Source organism: Myotis daubentonii, chromosome 2 (assembly GCF_963259705.1).
Source record: "Myotis daubentonii chromosome 2, mMyoDau2.1, whole genome shotgun sequence".
NCBI classification, from domain to species: domain Eukaryota; kingdom Metazoa; phylum Chordata; class Mammalia; order Chiroptera; family Vespertilionidae; genus Myotis; species Myotis daubentonii.
The window spans coordinates 165486142-165501670 of record NC_081841.1 but is presented as its reverse complement, the minus strand read 5'-3'; the positions used below and the strand labels follow the sequence as shown (position 1 = coordinate 165501670).

The window sequence follows — 15529 nt, the reverse complement described above, 5'->3', positions numbered from 1 at the left end:
GACCTGGCATATATAGCATACGGTTCTTAATATGTTTGCTCACCTCCTTGGCGCTGTGTTTTAACCAAGGTCACCTCTCCGAGAAAGGTTGAATCCCCAGGTAGGGATTTCCCCCTGAAGTTAGGGAGGGAATAAAACCTCTTAACTAAGTGCCAGGCGGGTAATTAATCATTTTAACTATGAACAATCATGCTTAAGCTACATAATCTTTACTCCCTGGAATGGAGATAAGAAACGCCCTAACCTTTGGAATAGAGATTGATAGGATTGGAATCAACTGGTATAAATACAGATGCAACAAGACAACAACAGACAGATTCAGAACACAGAACCTACAGAGAACGTTCTCTAGAGACAGAAGAACTTCGCTGGAGAGAACATGGCAAAAGATCCTGGACTGAACCTGACTATAGAACATGGCAAGAGAACCTGACTAGAACCTGGTGACTGAACCTGGCTGGAGAACCTAGCGAGGGAACATGGCCACAGAACCTGGCTGGAGATCCGATGCAGAACCTCTCTGGAGATCCAGACCAGAACTTGGCTGGAGATCCGGGCTAGAGATCCTGGCTAGGCTGCTGATCAACTGAACGCTGTCTCTGTGTCATTCCTTCTTCGCCGACTCTGTCCACACCTTTGGGGACCCCTGGACCTGCTGGGGTTGGACCCCGGCACTTTTGAGGAGGATCAAGGAAGGCAAGAGATGGCAAAATATTAATTTTTAAACATACTTGCACATTTCTATTTTTTCTTTAAGACCTAGTGCTAATGTCACCTGTTTAGTGAAGGACGTCCTGGTTCTCCCAGGGTTCAATCACTTGCTCACATGATTTTTGTTCCCACCTAACACTAGCACATTTTCCTATTTATAAATCTTTCTCCGTTAGACTATGAGTGAAAGGGCAGAATGCATTTTACATATCCAGTTCACACAGAGACCATCACTAGCACCAATCCCATTCATCTCATCCATCCATCCATTTAATTTTTTGAGTTCTGTGCTAAGTGTTTGAGAGGCATGGAAAGTTGAGTACCTGATTAGAAAACTGTGGTACATCTACACGATGGAATACTATGCTGCTGTAAAAAAGAAGGAACTCTTAACATTTGCAACAGCATGGATGGAACTGGAGAGCATTATGCTAAGTGAAATAAGCCAGTCAATGAAGGAAAAATACCATATGATCTCACTCATTCATGGATAATAGAGACCATTAAAAACTTTTGAACAATAATAGATACAGAGGCAGAGCTGCCTCAAACAGATTGTCAAACTGCAGCGGGAAGGCCGGGGAGGGTTGGGGGGCAGGAGGGAGGCAGGTAAGAGATCAACTGAAGGACTTGTATGCATGCATATAAGCATAACCAATGGACATAAGGCACTGGGGGGTAGGGGAGGCCAGGGGACTGTCAAGGGCGGGGGAAAAAAAAGGACACATATGTAATACCCTTTGTAATACTTTAAGCAATAAAAAAATAAATAAATAAAAAAGAAAAAGAAAAAAAAGTTGAGTATCTGCCACTGAGGATAGCAACATAAATATCAATAATGACAGTCAGTGCCTTGGCAAAAATCATACATAGGGCTATGGGACCAGAGGACCAGAATCAGAGTAAGAGGATGAGGAAGGCTCCTCAAAAGACCTGGCATTTAAGCTCTTTTAGAAGGTGGACAGAGGAAGAGAGTAGGAGAGGAATACCATATGGCGGGCAGGTCATCACCCTTCAGAACTACAAATAGGCACTCAAAAATATTTAATTGACCCAAATTATGATCAAGGTGGAGTCTAGGGGACTTAACTCCCATCTAAGTATTTCCTTTTCACAGTAAAAGACATTTTAAAAAACAAATCAAAGATTAAGACCCCATGATTATAGGAGAGCGCTGGAGAAGTAATTTGGCCTAGAATCAGAAACAACCAGTCCAGTAACTTTTTTTCCCCCCAGTAACTTATTTTCTGATCACTTCCCAACCAGAATTTCACTGCCCTGAGCAAAAGCAATGAGTCACCAATCATCTCATCAATTTGTAGTTAAATTCTAAGGGACTGGCCTCCAGGCCCTCCAAGTTTCAACCAGGAGAGATCTGTGTCAGCTTTTGCTCTTCCTACCAGTTGGAATGCTTTATTGCTTGGTAAACAGATTACTCCCTCCCTTAATATCAACTGTCACCTAAGCAACTTTTGCTTTATTTCCACTTGCCGCAGAAAAGATGTAGGGAGCCAAGGCTAGGTCAACATGATCCTATTATAATCATTCTTTTCAAAGGGGCTGGCAGGTACAATGCTCACATCAGGCACGGGCTTATTCCAAGTCCTGGAGGCATCTGCTTAACACTAACAGGCAGCCTGGTCAGGAAACACACTCAGCAAAGATGTAATAATAATGCTAACTTTTTCTTTTCATTAATCTCACCTAATCCTCAGGTACATATGGTGCTTCCAAACAAACAGGTGAGGAAACCGAGGCTTTGGTTAAGCAAATTGCCTGAGCTTGCATGCGAGTTGAAATTTGAGTCCAGGGTTAATTTGGCTCCAAAACCCAAGTCTTCCTGTTACACAAAGCTGCCTCTCTTAATAATCCATAGGCTCCTTAAGACTAGAGAAGGGAAGATGCTACTGGGAAGTTATATTTTTTCAGCCAATGAAAAATCAGCTATATGATAATCCAATCTGCTTGCTCTGCAAGATTATGGAGAAAATAACTGCCTTCTCCGCATGGACAGTTCCATGGTCACCATGCCCACACGGCCTGGCTACACTCCCTGCAGAGGCATGTTACGTGTACAAAGGCATGAAAACCAGAAGGGCTCTCATTCAGAGGGCAGAGCAAGAGCTCATGAAATGCTCACTAACTCTTTAAGATCAGCTTTATGTGTCTTTTCCTTTCCCTGCAAGAAGGCTGGCTGATCCTAACATTTGTAACTTTCTATCATGTGTATACCAGGAGCTAGGGATAGAGAGGGCACAATGATGAGAAAGGAATCAGCTGTACTAAGACCCAAATCCCAGAACTTCAAACCAGGAGAAGCAAATGTGCTGTCATGGGCCATATGTATTCCATTGGAACTTCAGGAAATGGAAGCGGAACTGTCACTTTCCCCCTAACTCCCAGTTGATTATAATGCATCATCTTGAATAACAATCATAGCTCTAGAGAGGTCCTAAGAATCATTCCATCAATCATTCATCACAGGAGGTCTCATAGGACTAAGATGTAAAACTTGTATCTTTTAAAAGTTCATAACTCTCAATGTACTGACGCTACATGTTTCCATAATCTGCTCATCATTTTAAAAATCAGTGATTCTTCATACTTGTTTCATCACCACCTATTATATCAGGATGAGTGCTCACCAATGCTTGCTGGCAATTAAGAGTCTTCAGGTCTTATCTCTGAAGGAATAAGCTGTGAATTAAAATTTTAGAGCCCAAGTCCCATGGAGTGAAAAGCCAACCAAATCATTATGCAGGAATTCAGATGTCTGAAAGAATCTAAGTTTGATGCTAAAGGAGTAATAAATTTATTTCCACATATATAAGGTATTTATGCACATGTACTGTTTGTTCTTGCACCTCTGAAGAGTTCATGCTTTCCAACAAGATTATTTACAACTTTTTGGTTTTGGGGGGGGTTTTTTTGTTTGTTTTTAACTTTTTGTATTCTAACAACAGAGGCTGCCCTCCAAATTTCTTCTGAGCTTTGGCAAACTTTTGTTTTACTTGCTGACCTTGCTATGATTCTGGTAAGGCTAAAAGAAAAAAACTACGTTCTAAGGAAGGACAGCCTATACCCCTTCTTGTGTCACTGAAGGTAAAAGTGTTGATTTAATTAAAGCAAACAGAAAAGGTGTGGGGAAGTAATATGTTTCTTTTTACAAGCATGAGAGATAGGGAAGCAACTTCTAAGATTCTGTGAACCAGAAGTGTGTGATTTCAGTTTATTATAACCTAAGCTGTTAAAAGGGTAATAACCCATCTCTTTTCTATTTAGCTAATGGATTTTTTTTTAACTGGTTTTCGTGAAAACCAAGTGGGATTTTTAGAAGCAAGTAGCTCAATCTCACAAAACAAAAATGAAAGCTAGCCTGAAGACATCAAGAAAGCAAGCTTAAAACAAGCCAACATGTTGAGTTTAAGACAAACATTACCTTTTAAATTTTTATGATGAAATGAGTTTTTTTTATTTGTTTTAAAACCTGGGGGAAGTTTTTATACTTTGTCTCATGTCCCAAATAAGAAAACAAGTCCCAAAGCAGATCTTACCTGTGGTGACCACTGATCTACTGCAAAGTAGAAATGAACATAATTTTCACAAAGTTGATTTTCTTGTATTTATTAAAATTAAACTGCAATCTATCTCCTAACATATAAATTACAGAGACAAGTTAATGTTGCATACTCCAACCTAATTTCATGCAAGTTGTTCTCCTCACAAATCTTGTGTGGTCTGCCATATAAATATTTTAGTGAGGCCAACGTGGTGATAATATATTGTGAATTAAACTGATTTCAAAAGGACACATCAACAGGTTCATATTTCCACATCATTAGAACTTTATTAATAAGTAAAACACATCAGCATATTTTATATATGGGCAAGGACATTCCTATAGTAGATGGCACAATATCAACTAACAGTTGAATTTTATCAAGAATGAGGTTTTAAAAAATAATACACTAATATTCCACATGTCTATTTGAAGAATTCAATACTAAACAATTAAAATAACATTTAACAGCAGTTTAAAAATATAAAGCTCATTGTTTCCTATTTATCATAAGCTGGAACCACTCAAATACAACAATTTCTATTTTTTAAAAAAAGATACTACATATGTTCTACAAACCGGACAAATGATTTGGCTAGGAAAGGCCATAACAATAATTGTCTTCTGCCCTAATACTCCAGTTTCTTCTCTCAAAAGGCAAGGGGTTCAGACGGTCACTTCTCAGTCCAGTATAGTTATATACAAGGTGATCATATAATTTATCCTCCAAATTAGGACAATTTGAGAGTGAGAAGATGTCCTATTTAAGATGAGAAAATGGAAATAACCAGGACTGTTCTGAGGAAGTTCAGGAAATATATCACTCTAGTTAAATACAGTATCAAATGCACTGTCATTACTTTTGTGCTTTAGGGGACAGTGTAGACCAGTTGGGAAAAAAAAATTAAGGAACCTTGAATTTTTCTGCAAATAGACTTTAGATTCCACTCTTCCTGTTAGGAGAGGTTTTACTGGAAATATTGTTTAAACAGGTTGAAAATCATAAACAATCTGAAAGGCAATGGATATATCTTATAGACTCAAAAAAAAGGGGGCTAGAGATTAGTATTTTTTCCTAGTAAACAATTTTCATTTTACTGAATACAATAGGATTTGTCTATCCTTTTAAATTTCTAAAATCTATCCTTAACAAAGAAAAATATTTTTATCTTAATATTAGTTTATTTCATAAACACATAAAAATGGATTATCTGGCCATAACTAGCTTATTCAAATATAACAGAAATTTAATAAAATTTTTCATTAACTTCCAAGCCCAAGTTCACATTCATTCAAAAATTTAGACACCCTAACAAGGTTTTGATTTTTAATCTTTAAGGCATAGTACAAAGGTGGATATGTCCCCAAAACACACCAGCAGCTGTTCTATCCAAGCTCACAGGAAATGAAGTGAAATGTATAGGATCTGATAAATTTGAAAGGGGGTGTAAAGGTTTTAAAAAATAATATCCTGGTTCCTCCGAGTGGGTGATGGGATTTAAGCCTACCACTGAATTGTACCAATTATAGAAAATTAGATAACCTACACACTTGAATCTTATGATTTGGTGAAACAAAAATCAAAACAAAGAGTGAAGTTTTGATGATGGATCAAAAGTGACACATACATACTCAGAAACCAACTATCTGATCTAATAATTTAAAATTAGCATGCAGCATAGCCTAATTTCATTTAAAAATTATTAAAAGACAAAGTAGAGATCTATAGGAAATTAATATAAGGGATCTAGCATGAGTTTACATTTCTTATTAGTACATTCTAATTTTAATTAATTTCAAAATCAGGCAACTAAATTAAGTATTATTTTCTTTATCCCATGCTATTGTTCTACTTCAAGGGGTGTAACACAGGCACTTAAATCAATAATACAATTCTATGCAGGGGAGGGTACTGAATGAGGGCAAACAAAAAATAGGCTCAATTAGCAAAAACAAAAATGTATGTTTTATTATCAAAGACAATAAAATAAATCAGAAAATACAGATAAATACAAAAGAAAGTATAAAGCATAATCATTTTTTTTTTTCATAATGGAAAATGTCCCTGAATAGTTTTCGGTGTATCTTTTTGTAGTAGTCATGTCTAATAATAAACAATCAATTGTATGCATATGTTCTATTTACCTGTATTAAATGATTTTTAAGTTTAAAAGAGTATATAATTCCCATTATTTTTAATGTTGACATTCAAAAGCAAAGTTATAACTAAAAATAAAAATAAATGAGGCACAAAATGATTTGCAAAATGTAGTAGCTTATGAATGTAAAGTAGATTCCAGTTGTAATAATGGTGACACACACACTCTTGCAACACACAAACACACCCCACACCCCCATATTCCACAGACACATTTCCATACTTGAAAACATATTTTGCATATCAGGTTATGATTTTTACAAGTTAACCCTACAATCACAAAGCAAGAAGCTATTAATAGTACAAGTTTTTACTTGCTAAATTTAACAAATTAAACATCTAAAAATTATTACAATGGTACTGAAATATACTTTTATTGGCTTTTTAAAAGACAAATGCAAATGAGAATCATATTCAAAAAATTAATTTTCAAAAATGCCTTAAATGAAATAAAATAAATATCTAATACAATCGTTTCCTATAAGAATCTTTAAGATGGTCAATGCTAAAAAACCAAGCTTCTCATTTGAGAATCCCTAAAATTGGCAAGTCCCTTAAATTTTTTTTCTTATAAAGGATATGTGGAATACCCATATTTTCTTAAAATTTGTCCTAAAACAAACTCTATCTTTAACATCCAAATTTCCTATATATATTAAGTTCACTTATTTTAAAATTAATGAAAAGATATCTAGACACAATTTTCTAATAAAACAATGCAGAAAGTAGTTTATGCATGGTTATTTACAGAAAGAGCTTTACTAAATAATGATGTAAAAATCATGTTCAAAAATCTGACACAACCTTTCTAATCAGCACTGCAGGTTTCAAAAAGACTTTATATTTACCAAAGGATGTTTCATGTGTAGTTACTAGATAAATCTGAGAGCCAGAAACTAAAGCATTTGACATGGTTAATAATTTCATTTTTATTATACTAAAAGTCAGGTCAGAAGTCAATGGCATTTACATGCTAGAAGACTGTTTATCACTCAACTCTTTGAAATACATCAAACACTGATTAACAAAATGTGACTGTACTTTACTGCTACAACTTTATGGTGTCTTTCAAGTATATGCAAATCTTTTGAAGGGGCACAGATGCAACTGCACAAAACAAATGAAATATAAATATTTAAGAGAATGAACAGAAGTGGCTTTTAAGCATAAACCACCCTGTCATCCAATTTTGAAGCTCTATCTTTTAACTAATTTGTCTTCTGTTATTAGTAGTCTTCTATCCTATTAAAGTTGTAGGTTTACAAGATGATCTGGAAATTTCACATTGATGTAAGAAAGGAATGTCTGGTTGATGCAGTCTAGAGACAAAGAAAGAATGTCTTAAAATGTATTACGTTGCATTTATCTAAATGATAATACAGTAAAAACCCATTTATAGCAGTACTATATCAAGTATACAATGTTCTTTTAATAAAAATGACATAGAGTAGCATTTATCAAAATATATTCTAAAGATTAGGAGACCATCTAGAAAACTTTTATATTATGTTTTAGACTCTTGAAAATGCACACAAAATAATCATACTGAATACTCACAGAATATTATTTAAATTTGTAAAATTACTTTGCATTTATCTTACAGTCAAAACTGACAAATTCTTAATGTCACTGTGTGCAAAGACATTTTACTGATTAAGGAGAAAATATGACATCTTTGGGAGGGAGGTCTTAATGGAACATTTAAAATGATACATTAATATGATCCAGAAATACAGTTGTACCCATTGTATTCTCCAGCAGAAATAAGTAAAGTATAGTAGCTTACATAAAACTCATTTAAGTTAAAAATAAAATTTAAGCAACCAAATTACAAACCACACAATTTATTAAAAGATTATTAAGTATATATAGCAACTTAGAAACATTTTGTACTTGTAGATAAATCCAGAAGGTAAGTGTTTTAGCAGATATTTTGCTTATGCAGTTCAAATACCTTAAAACACCTCTGCTCATTTCTTTATATTTCCTTTTATTCAAGTTGTAGCCTTCATTATTGATACAAACTGTCACGCATTAAGAAAACAATAACAGAGCTCCTAGTTTTTTCATACACCTTTAATTCCTTGATCCAGTTTGTTAAGATCAGTGCATGGGAAATTGCTTTTCAATCACAGATTTGCTTTTTGTTCTTTTAACCAGATGTCTATGTGGATTTCACATTGTTTTATGCAAAATGTCCATCCCTTCTGTGTAAGTGCTTTGTCATGGTTTGTTTCAAGCCTTCAAATTTTGTGCTAGAGGTTATTTCATTCATATCCTGTGGTCAAAGTTTCAGTTTACTCATTATATATTTAAAAAATTAAATTTATGAAATTCAAGTTTACAAATCTAAATTATCTTTAACAGTTCACAACATATTACATTTAAATAAGTTGATTGTTAACAGAATAAAATATTTAATATGCTATATTTGAGTAAATAACATGAGTACATATTAAACATTGAGTATGTATCTGGGGAATATAAATAAATAAAGGGGATAAAAAGAGTTAACATATTAATAAGTCTTACCTCTATAATAAGAAGAAATATCTTGTTCTATGAGCAGCTGCCATACTTTCAGACATGTTTCTGACTTTCAGATAATTAACAAATCCCCTGAAGAAAAGGAGCAGGCCTGAGGTTGAAACAATACAAATATATTATGTTCTTATACAGAAAGGTGGCATGATATATTTAAAATAGACAATTATAAACAAGATCCTTTTGGCTTAAGAAACTTATCTGTAGGATTTTATTCATTCCATAGTATATTTAACATTATAATGATAACTCCATCATCAGGAAATATAAAATTTTACTGCCACCTAAAAATTATTTCAACTTATTAATCCTAAATATAACTAAAGTAAAAATTAAATTAAAGCAAATCCAGCCATGAAAATCCAGAATTACACAAAAATATAAATTTATTAATTGACTTCTTTAAATAGCAAAGTTACCTAAGGTACTTAAACTGATTCAACTTATAAAAATCCCATTTTACCAAATTTTCAATTAATATAGCTACTAAACAAACTAAGACATATTTACTGACATAAAATAGTGTTCAAGAGAGAATGTATGCATGTTAATGATAATAATTGTGGGATAACACTAATAAGCCTGTCTAGCAATATCAAGGGTGCAGTGTCATCGGTGAAATCTATATTTAAAGATATGTGCATTATGTAAATAATTTTAAATACTAGTTCTTATTTTTTAAGTAATAAAAGATGAATTTATAATAAAAATTAAGAAAAGAATCAGGAAAGAAGACTTGGAAAGCAGCACTCTAGTAATCTCATATCTATCTCAGTGTTCTCTTCAGTTAAACAGTATTTTTAAATAATAGCCACTTACATCACAGGTATCTTAATAATTAATTTTAAAAAACACCTGTGAAATGCTTCAAAGTTTCAGATGAAAAATGTTAGTTAAATATAAAAAGCAGTAACATTATTAGTAGACTTAAATTTTAATATACTTAAGCATATAATTCTAAGAAAAAACAGTTATTAACTCCAGTAAATTTGTAACCAGGTAATCGTGGGGTCAAAAACAAAAACCGAAGACATGTATGCATGCAACCTTCCTCGAAAGGAGGAAGATTTTGTTAGTTTAAAATGCGAAGTCCCAAACTAAATTTGTGCTCCAACTCCAAGTAATCAAAGCACTAAAAACAAAAAAACAAATGGTAAGATAGAAGAGATATACAAACAATGACTTAAACAAGTGGTTTAAATTTCAGCTAAATCTGATCCCATCTGCTTCCTATATCCTAACTCCTTCTATTTGTGACTCGCACTCTGAATCCACTGCACGTCCTTCCAGATGCTGTTCAAAGATAATGGACACTGTGATCCAAATGTAAAAGTATTATTAAAAAATGTAAACCGAAATTATTTGTGAAATCTCTTTTTTGGCTATGAAGCTGCTATTTCTAAGACATTTTGTTCTGGTGAAGCATTTTTTAAAATACCTAGAAACCACTCAGCAGTTATTGTTTCTGAGTTCTACAAAGTGCTCAACATTCTTGAGTGTATGTGAGAGCAACATTTTTATCATGGAGTAAATTTTCACATTCCCCTAAAGCAGTGATGGCGAACCTATGACACGTGTGTCAGAGGTGACACGCGAACTCATTTTTTTGGTTGATTTTTCTTTGTTAAATGGCATTTAAATATATAAAATAAATATCAAAAATATAAGTCTTTGTTTTACTATGGTTGCAAATATCAAAAAATTTCTATATGTGACGCGGCACCAGAGTTAAGTTAGGGTTTTTCAAAATGCTGACACGCCGAGCTCAAAAGGTTCACCATCACTGCCCTAAAGTCTAAATCATGACTCTGATGTGGAACTGGGGATGTCCTCTGCACTCCACTCTAACCCACAGTTGTTTTTCTAAGATTCCTCAATCTCTTAATCCATAATAATAAAGCATAATATGCAAATTAGACCAGACGTCCTTCTGGACATCCTTCCGGACAAAGCGGGGGCTGTGAGGGAAGCCCAGGTCCCAGGTGCCTGCTTGTGGCCGGAGGGAAGCCCAGGTCCCGGGTGCCAAAGGGAAGCCGGCAGCCAGGGAAAGGAAGGCCTACTCTTGCACAAATTTCATGCATCGGGCCTCTAGTAATACATATAAGCAAATATACTCAATTAATATGCTTAACTACATAATAAACTTTATACATTTTTTTCTTACTTTTAAGTAAGAAACTCAATAAAAAAAAAAACCCACAGAAGGCAGTCAAAATATAACTAACAACATAAAAAACTGGCTGAAACCTGTATGAGTCTTACTCCCCGACAAAATCACAACACTAGAATAATAACTTCACTATAATTACTAGAGAAAGAATCCAGGATCTTTTGTGACCTTAACTGACCACTAAGAAGTTATGTCCCCAAAGATCCTAAAGATCCAATAGCAGGACTAAATAAAATCTCAAGGAGAAGACTGCCACCTACTGAAATGCTATTATTTTCTGGTACAATTATTCTACTATAGAAATGTGGGCTTTTAAACCTAAGTAGAAACAAAATGTACACTTCATGTCAGTAAATGAATTTGAAATGTGGGTTAAAGGTATAATGTGATTTTAAGATTAATTTAATTATACATCATGAAAAACACAGGAGAACAAAAGTTGGATGTCCAAAATTCATCAATACCAATAAAAGACATGCTTTGTAAGGAGACAACTCAAAAGAAGTACAGTGATCATTAGGCATGAAACCTTTCCTTATGTCTAGCTGATTAATGACTAATGCAGAGTACATTTCAGAAGTATAAAGAACGTTTCAGTGATCCAAAAATAACAGGATAGAACATCCAACTATCCTACTCTCAACATTTCCTATGTTCATTAAAAGAAATTATGTATGTATATTTTCCAAGATAAATACTGAAGGCAATTATTTTTAACCATATTAGGATTTTCAGGTTTTGTAACATTCAATTGTCATTAAACCAGTGAGTCCTTAAGTTGAATGGCTCTGAATTTCCAATCTAAGAAACCTGGAGTACTATGTAGAATTATATGAATAGCTGACATGATGAAGTATCTGGACATGAGAAATTTACAGTAGATTTATTTCCATATAATTTGTAACACAATGTATTTACACCTTAAAATTTTAGGAAATATCAAAGTTAAACTAAATACAAATTAATCAAAGTAAAATGCATTAAGAATAAACTTACCAAGTACAAGGAATATCCACCAAAGCCAATACTGTCCATTGAAATATCCAGTAAAATAATCAGAAAACTATGGAGTGAACATAAATATATTAATCATGTCTGTGTACTTAAATGTGAAAATCATAGATTAGTCTCAGTTTCAGAATGATTTATCTCAAATAATCTTTAGCACTTAAAAGCAGCATAAAAAGAAAATTAGAGAAGAAAAAAAATACTTAATGACATACATATAAAATTATCTGAAAAAAACCCTTTTATATGTAATAAACATATATAAAATGTTTTGGGAAAAATCAATTTTCATCTGCTTATAAGAAAAAAAGGGTAAATACAACATTTTCTCATTAAAGAGTTCACATTAGATCCTTTTTCATAATCTTTCAAAGCCATGACTACCATCCCAAATACATTACAGAGACCCCCTACTTTAGATATTAGCACCAAAGCCACATTAGTTTAATCTTATCAGACAGACATGTTCTGATGACCTCTAAAAGGAAGAGCTTTTGACCCTCTGTACACCCCCGACTGCTAATTACTGCCAAGAATACCAAGCACAGAAAGACCCCAACTCATTAGTCATTTTATTTTCCCAACAGTGAGCTGTGAACAGCTAAATGAGCCTTGAAGTGGCATTTCAACAGTTCCTATTAGTGGCCATGGTAGGCAGTTTTATAGTTTCTCTGAAATGAGAATATGAAAAGGCAGTTGGAAGGCAGGGTTTGATGATACTGGACATGGGTACTTTTCCTTGATTAGACTCTAATCATCAAGATTTATTATTTAAAAGCTTTTTAAAACTTCAATCTAATTTTCTTCAGAGCTACTTCAGATAATTCTTCCCTATTATCCTTTAGCATCTGAACACTTAAAATAACTGTTTTTTAATCTGTTTTTTAAAGCCTCTTAAGTACTTTTACAGGAAGTATTTATAATTTATAAATGAACCATGATATAAATTCTCAGCTTAGAGTGTCAGAAATTTCAAAGGTTAAAAATTTACTAGTATCATTAAAGATACAAATTCCACATACTCTAATACCTTTAAAATATGTACTATGAAGGGAGAACTAGAAAATTGGGAAAATATAGCTTGTAACGTATAGCACTAAACTACCTTTAATAAAGCAATAATTAGAAAGAAAAGGTTTTTATACAGATTTTATAGGCTAAGAAAAAGAATCAAAGCAATATATTTTTAACTTGATCATTTTAAAACATATTTAATACATAATGTTACATAGCAAGAAGCAACCAGAAAATTAGAACAATGTCATTCTTCACCCAAAATATTTACCTAAAGCTATTTTTTATTTACTCCCAAGAAAAGAATATAATTACCTTCACCTTGAAGTCAAAGAAATTCACTATGTAAAAAAGATAAATAAGCTTTTGGGTTCATTACTGAGTTATCAAAATGTGTTAAAACACTACAAATTATAGGGTTGAGTCAAGCTATTGTTAAAAATAAAAAAAGTAGCCCTGGCTGGTGTGGCTCAGTTGGTTGAGCATCATCCCATGCACTAGAAGGTCACCTGTTCACTTCCTGGTCAGGGTGAATACGAGAGGCAACCAATTAATGATTCTCTCTCCAATGTTATTTTCTGTCTCTCTGTGTCCCCGCCCCCCTCTAAAAATCAATGGAAAAAATATCCTTGAATGAGAATTAACAAAGTGAATAATGAATGAATGAATGAAAGAAATAATAAAAACATCAAAAGCCTTAGGTAGAAATAATATCAGAATCTTGGACAAAAGATACAATAAATCTGAAGTTCATGCAACTCAAATAAAAAAGAAGGCAGCAGTATGACTTAGAAATTACTTATTGTCTAATAAAAGGAAACCCTCAAGCTTTTTGGAGAAAACCTTTCTCTCAGCACTGACCTCTAAGGGGAATTTATTGCTTGGAGCACTATAATAAAAGTAAAGTACGGAGGCATTACAAAATTAGAAGAGACACTGAATTGAGAACAAGCTGGAAAATGCAGTACTCGATTCCTCCCACAACCACATCAAAAGTACAACTAAACTACAGAACAACCATCATTCAGAGCTGCTTGAAATCTAGCAGAATGGAAGTCCTACAACTAAGAATATAAAGAAGAGCCACATGGAGAATGATAGGAGGAGTAGAGACATGTACGGGCTGGTGGCGGATAAAAATCAGGAGGGATATCTCAGCTGTGGAGGTCTCCCATAAAGAGAGAGGGGTCCCAACCCCACACCAGACATCCCAGTCCAGGGTTCCAGTACTAGGAAGAGAAGTCCCCATAATTTCTCACTGTAAAAACCAGTGTGGATTGCGGCTGAATAAGATGGAGGGCTGCTGGAGTCCCAGCCAGTTTCTCTTAAAGAGCCTGTGTACAGGTGCATGCACTTACTCAGACTCACTCAGACTCACTCACTCTAAGCTCCACCACTAGGGTAGCAGCTTGAAAGGCACCAATGAATGGCAGCTATTATTATTATTTCACAGAAAATATTTTTAAAATTTAATTTTTTGATTACAGTTTACATTCAATATTATTTTGTACTAGAGGCTCAGTGAATGAATTCATGCACGGGTGGGGTCCCTCAGCCTGGCCAGAGATCCAAGCGGATTGGGGCCACCTCACCCAGTCCCTATTGGGCTGGCTGGCCGGGGGGAGGAACCGTGGGAGGTTGGCTGGCCAGCCCGATTGGGGCCAATCAGGTCCAGCTGGCGGGGGGTAGGAGGGGCCTATTGGGGCTGGCAGGCCAGGGGTGGAGCGATTGCTGAAGGTTGGCCGACCAGGGGGAGGGACCGCAGGGGGTTGGCTGTGGGAGTGCACTGACTACCAGGAGGCAGCTCCTATGTTAAGCGTCTCCCCCCTGGTGGTCAGTGTGCATCAAAATGACTGGTTGGTCATTCGGTTGTAATGGTCACTTAGGCTTTTATATATATTAGTTTCAAATGTACAGCATAGTGGTTATATGCTAAGTGTCTGACCGTTCAACCGTTCAACCAGTCGCTATGATACACACTGACCACCAGGGGGCAGACACTCCAACCGGTAGGTTAGCTTGCTGCTGGGGTCCAGCTGATTGGGACTGGGAGAGATGGGCTGGACACCCCCTGGATCCCTCCCTGGCCTGTACACACGCTGGAGCCCTCCCGTGGCCCCTCCTTGGCCCTGATCGTGCACCCCTGGTGGGGTCCCTAGGCGTGGACTGCGCCCTCTCACAATCCGGGACCCCTCAGGGGATGTCAGAGAGCTGGTTTCAGCCCGATCCCCACAGGCCAAGCCGAGGTAGCCAACCGGTGCACAAATCCGTGCACCGGACCTCTAGTATACGTGACAAAGTGATACAAAAGATTTAAAAAGTATCCTTCTTGTATCATATACACACACACACACACACAAACACT

General features: G+C 35.2%; 1 protein-coding gene across 1 annotated transcript in view; it reads right to left on the bottom strand.

Annotated features, from left to right (window-relative positions):
- Positions 1–4532: 4532 nt before the first annotated feature.
- NDFIP2 (Nedd4 family interacting protein 2) overlaps positions 4533–15529 on the bottom strand; it is a 66183-nt gene continuing 55186 nt past the window's right edge. The window contains exons 6-8 of the mRNA XM_059684938.1: positions 12139–12205; positions 8961–9066; positions 4533–7747 (exon numbers count right to left, since the gene is read on the bottom strand). Of these exons, the coding sequence (XP_059540921.1) occupies positions 8963–9066; positions 12139–12205 (171 nt within the window). The 3' untranslated portion in view covers positions 4533–7747; positions 8961–8962. The remainder of the gene's footprint in view (positions 7748–8960; positions 9067–12138; positions 12206–15529) is intronic.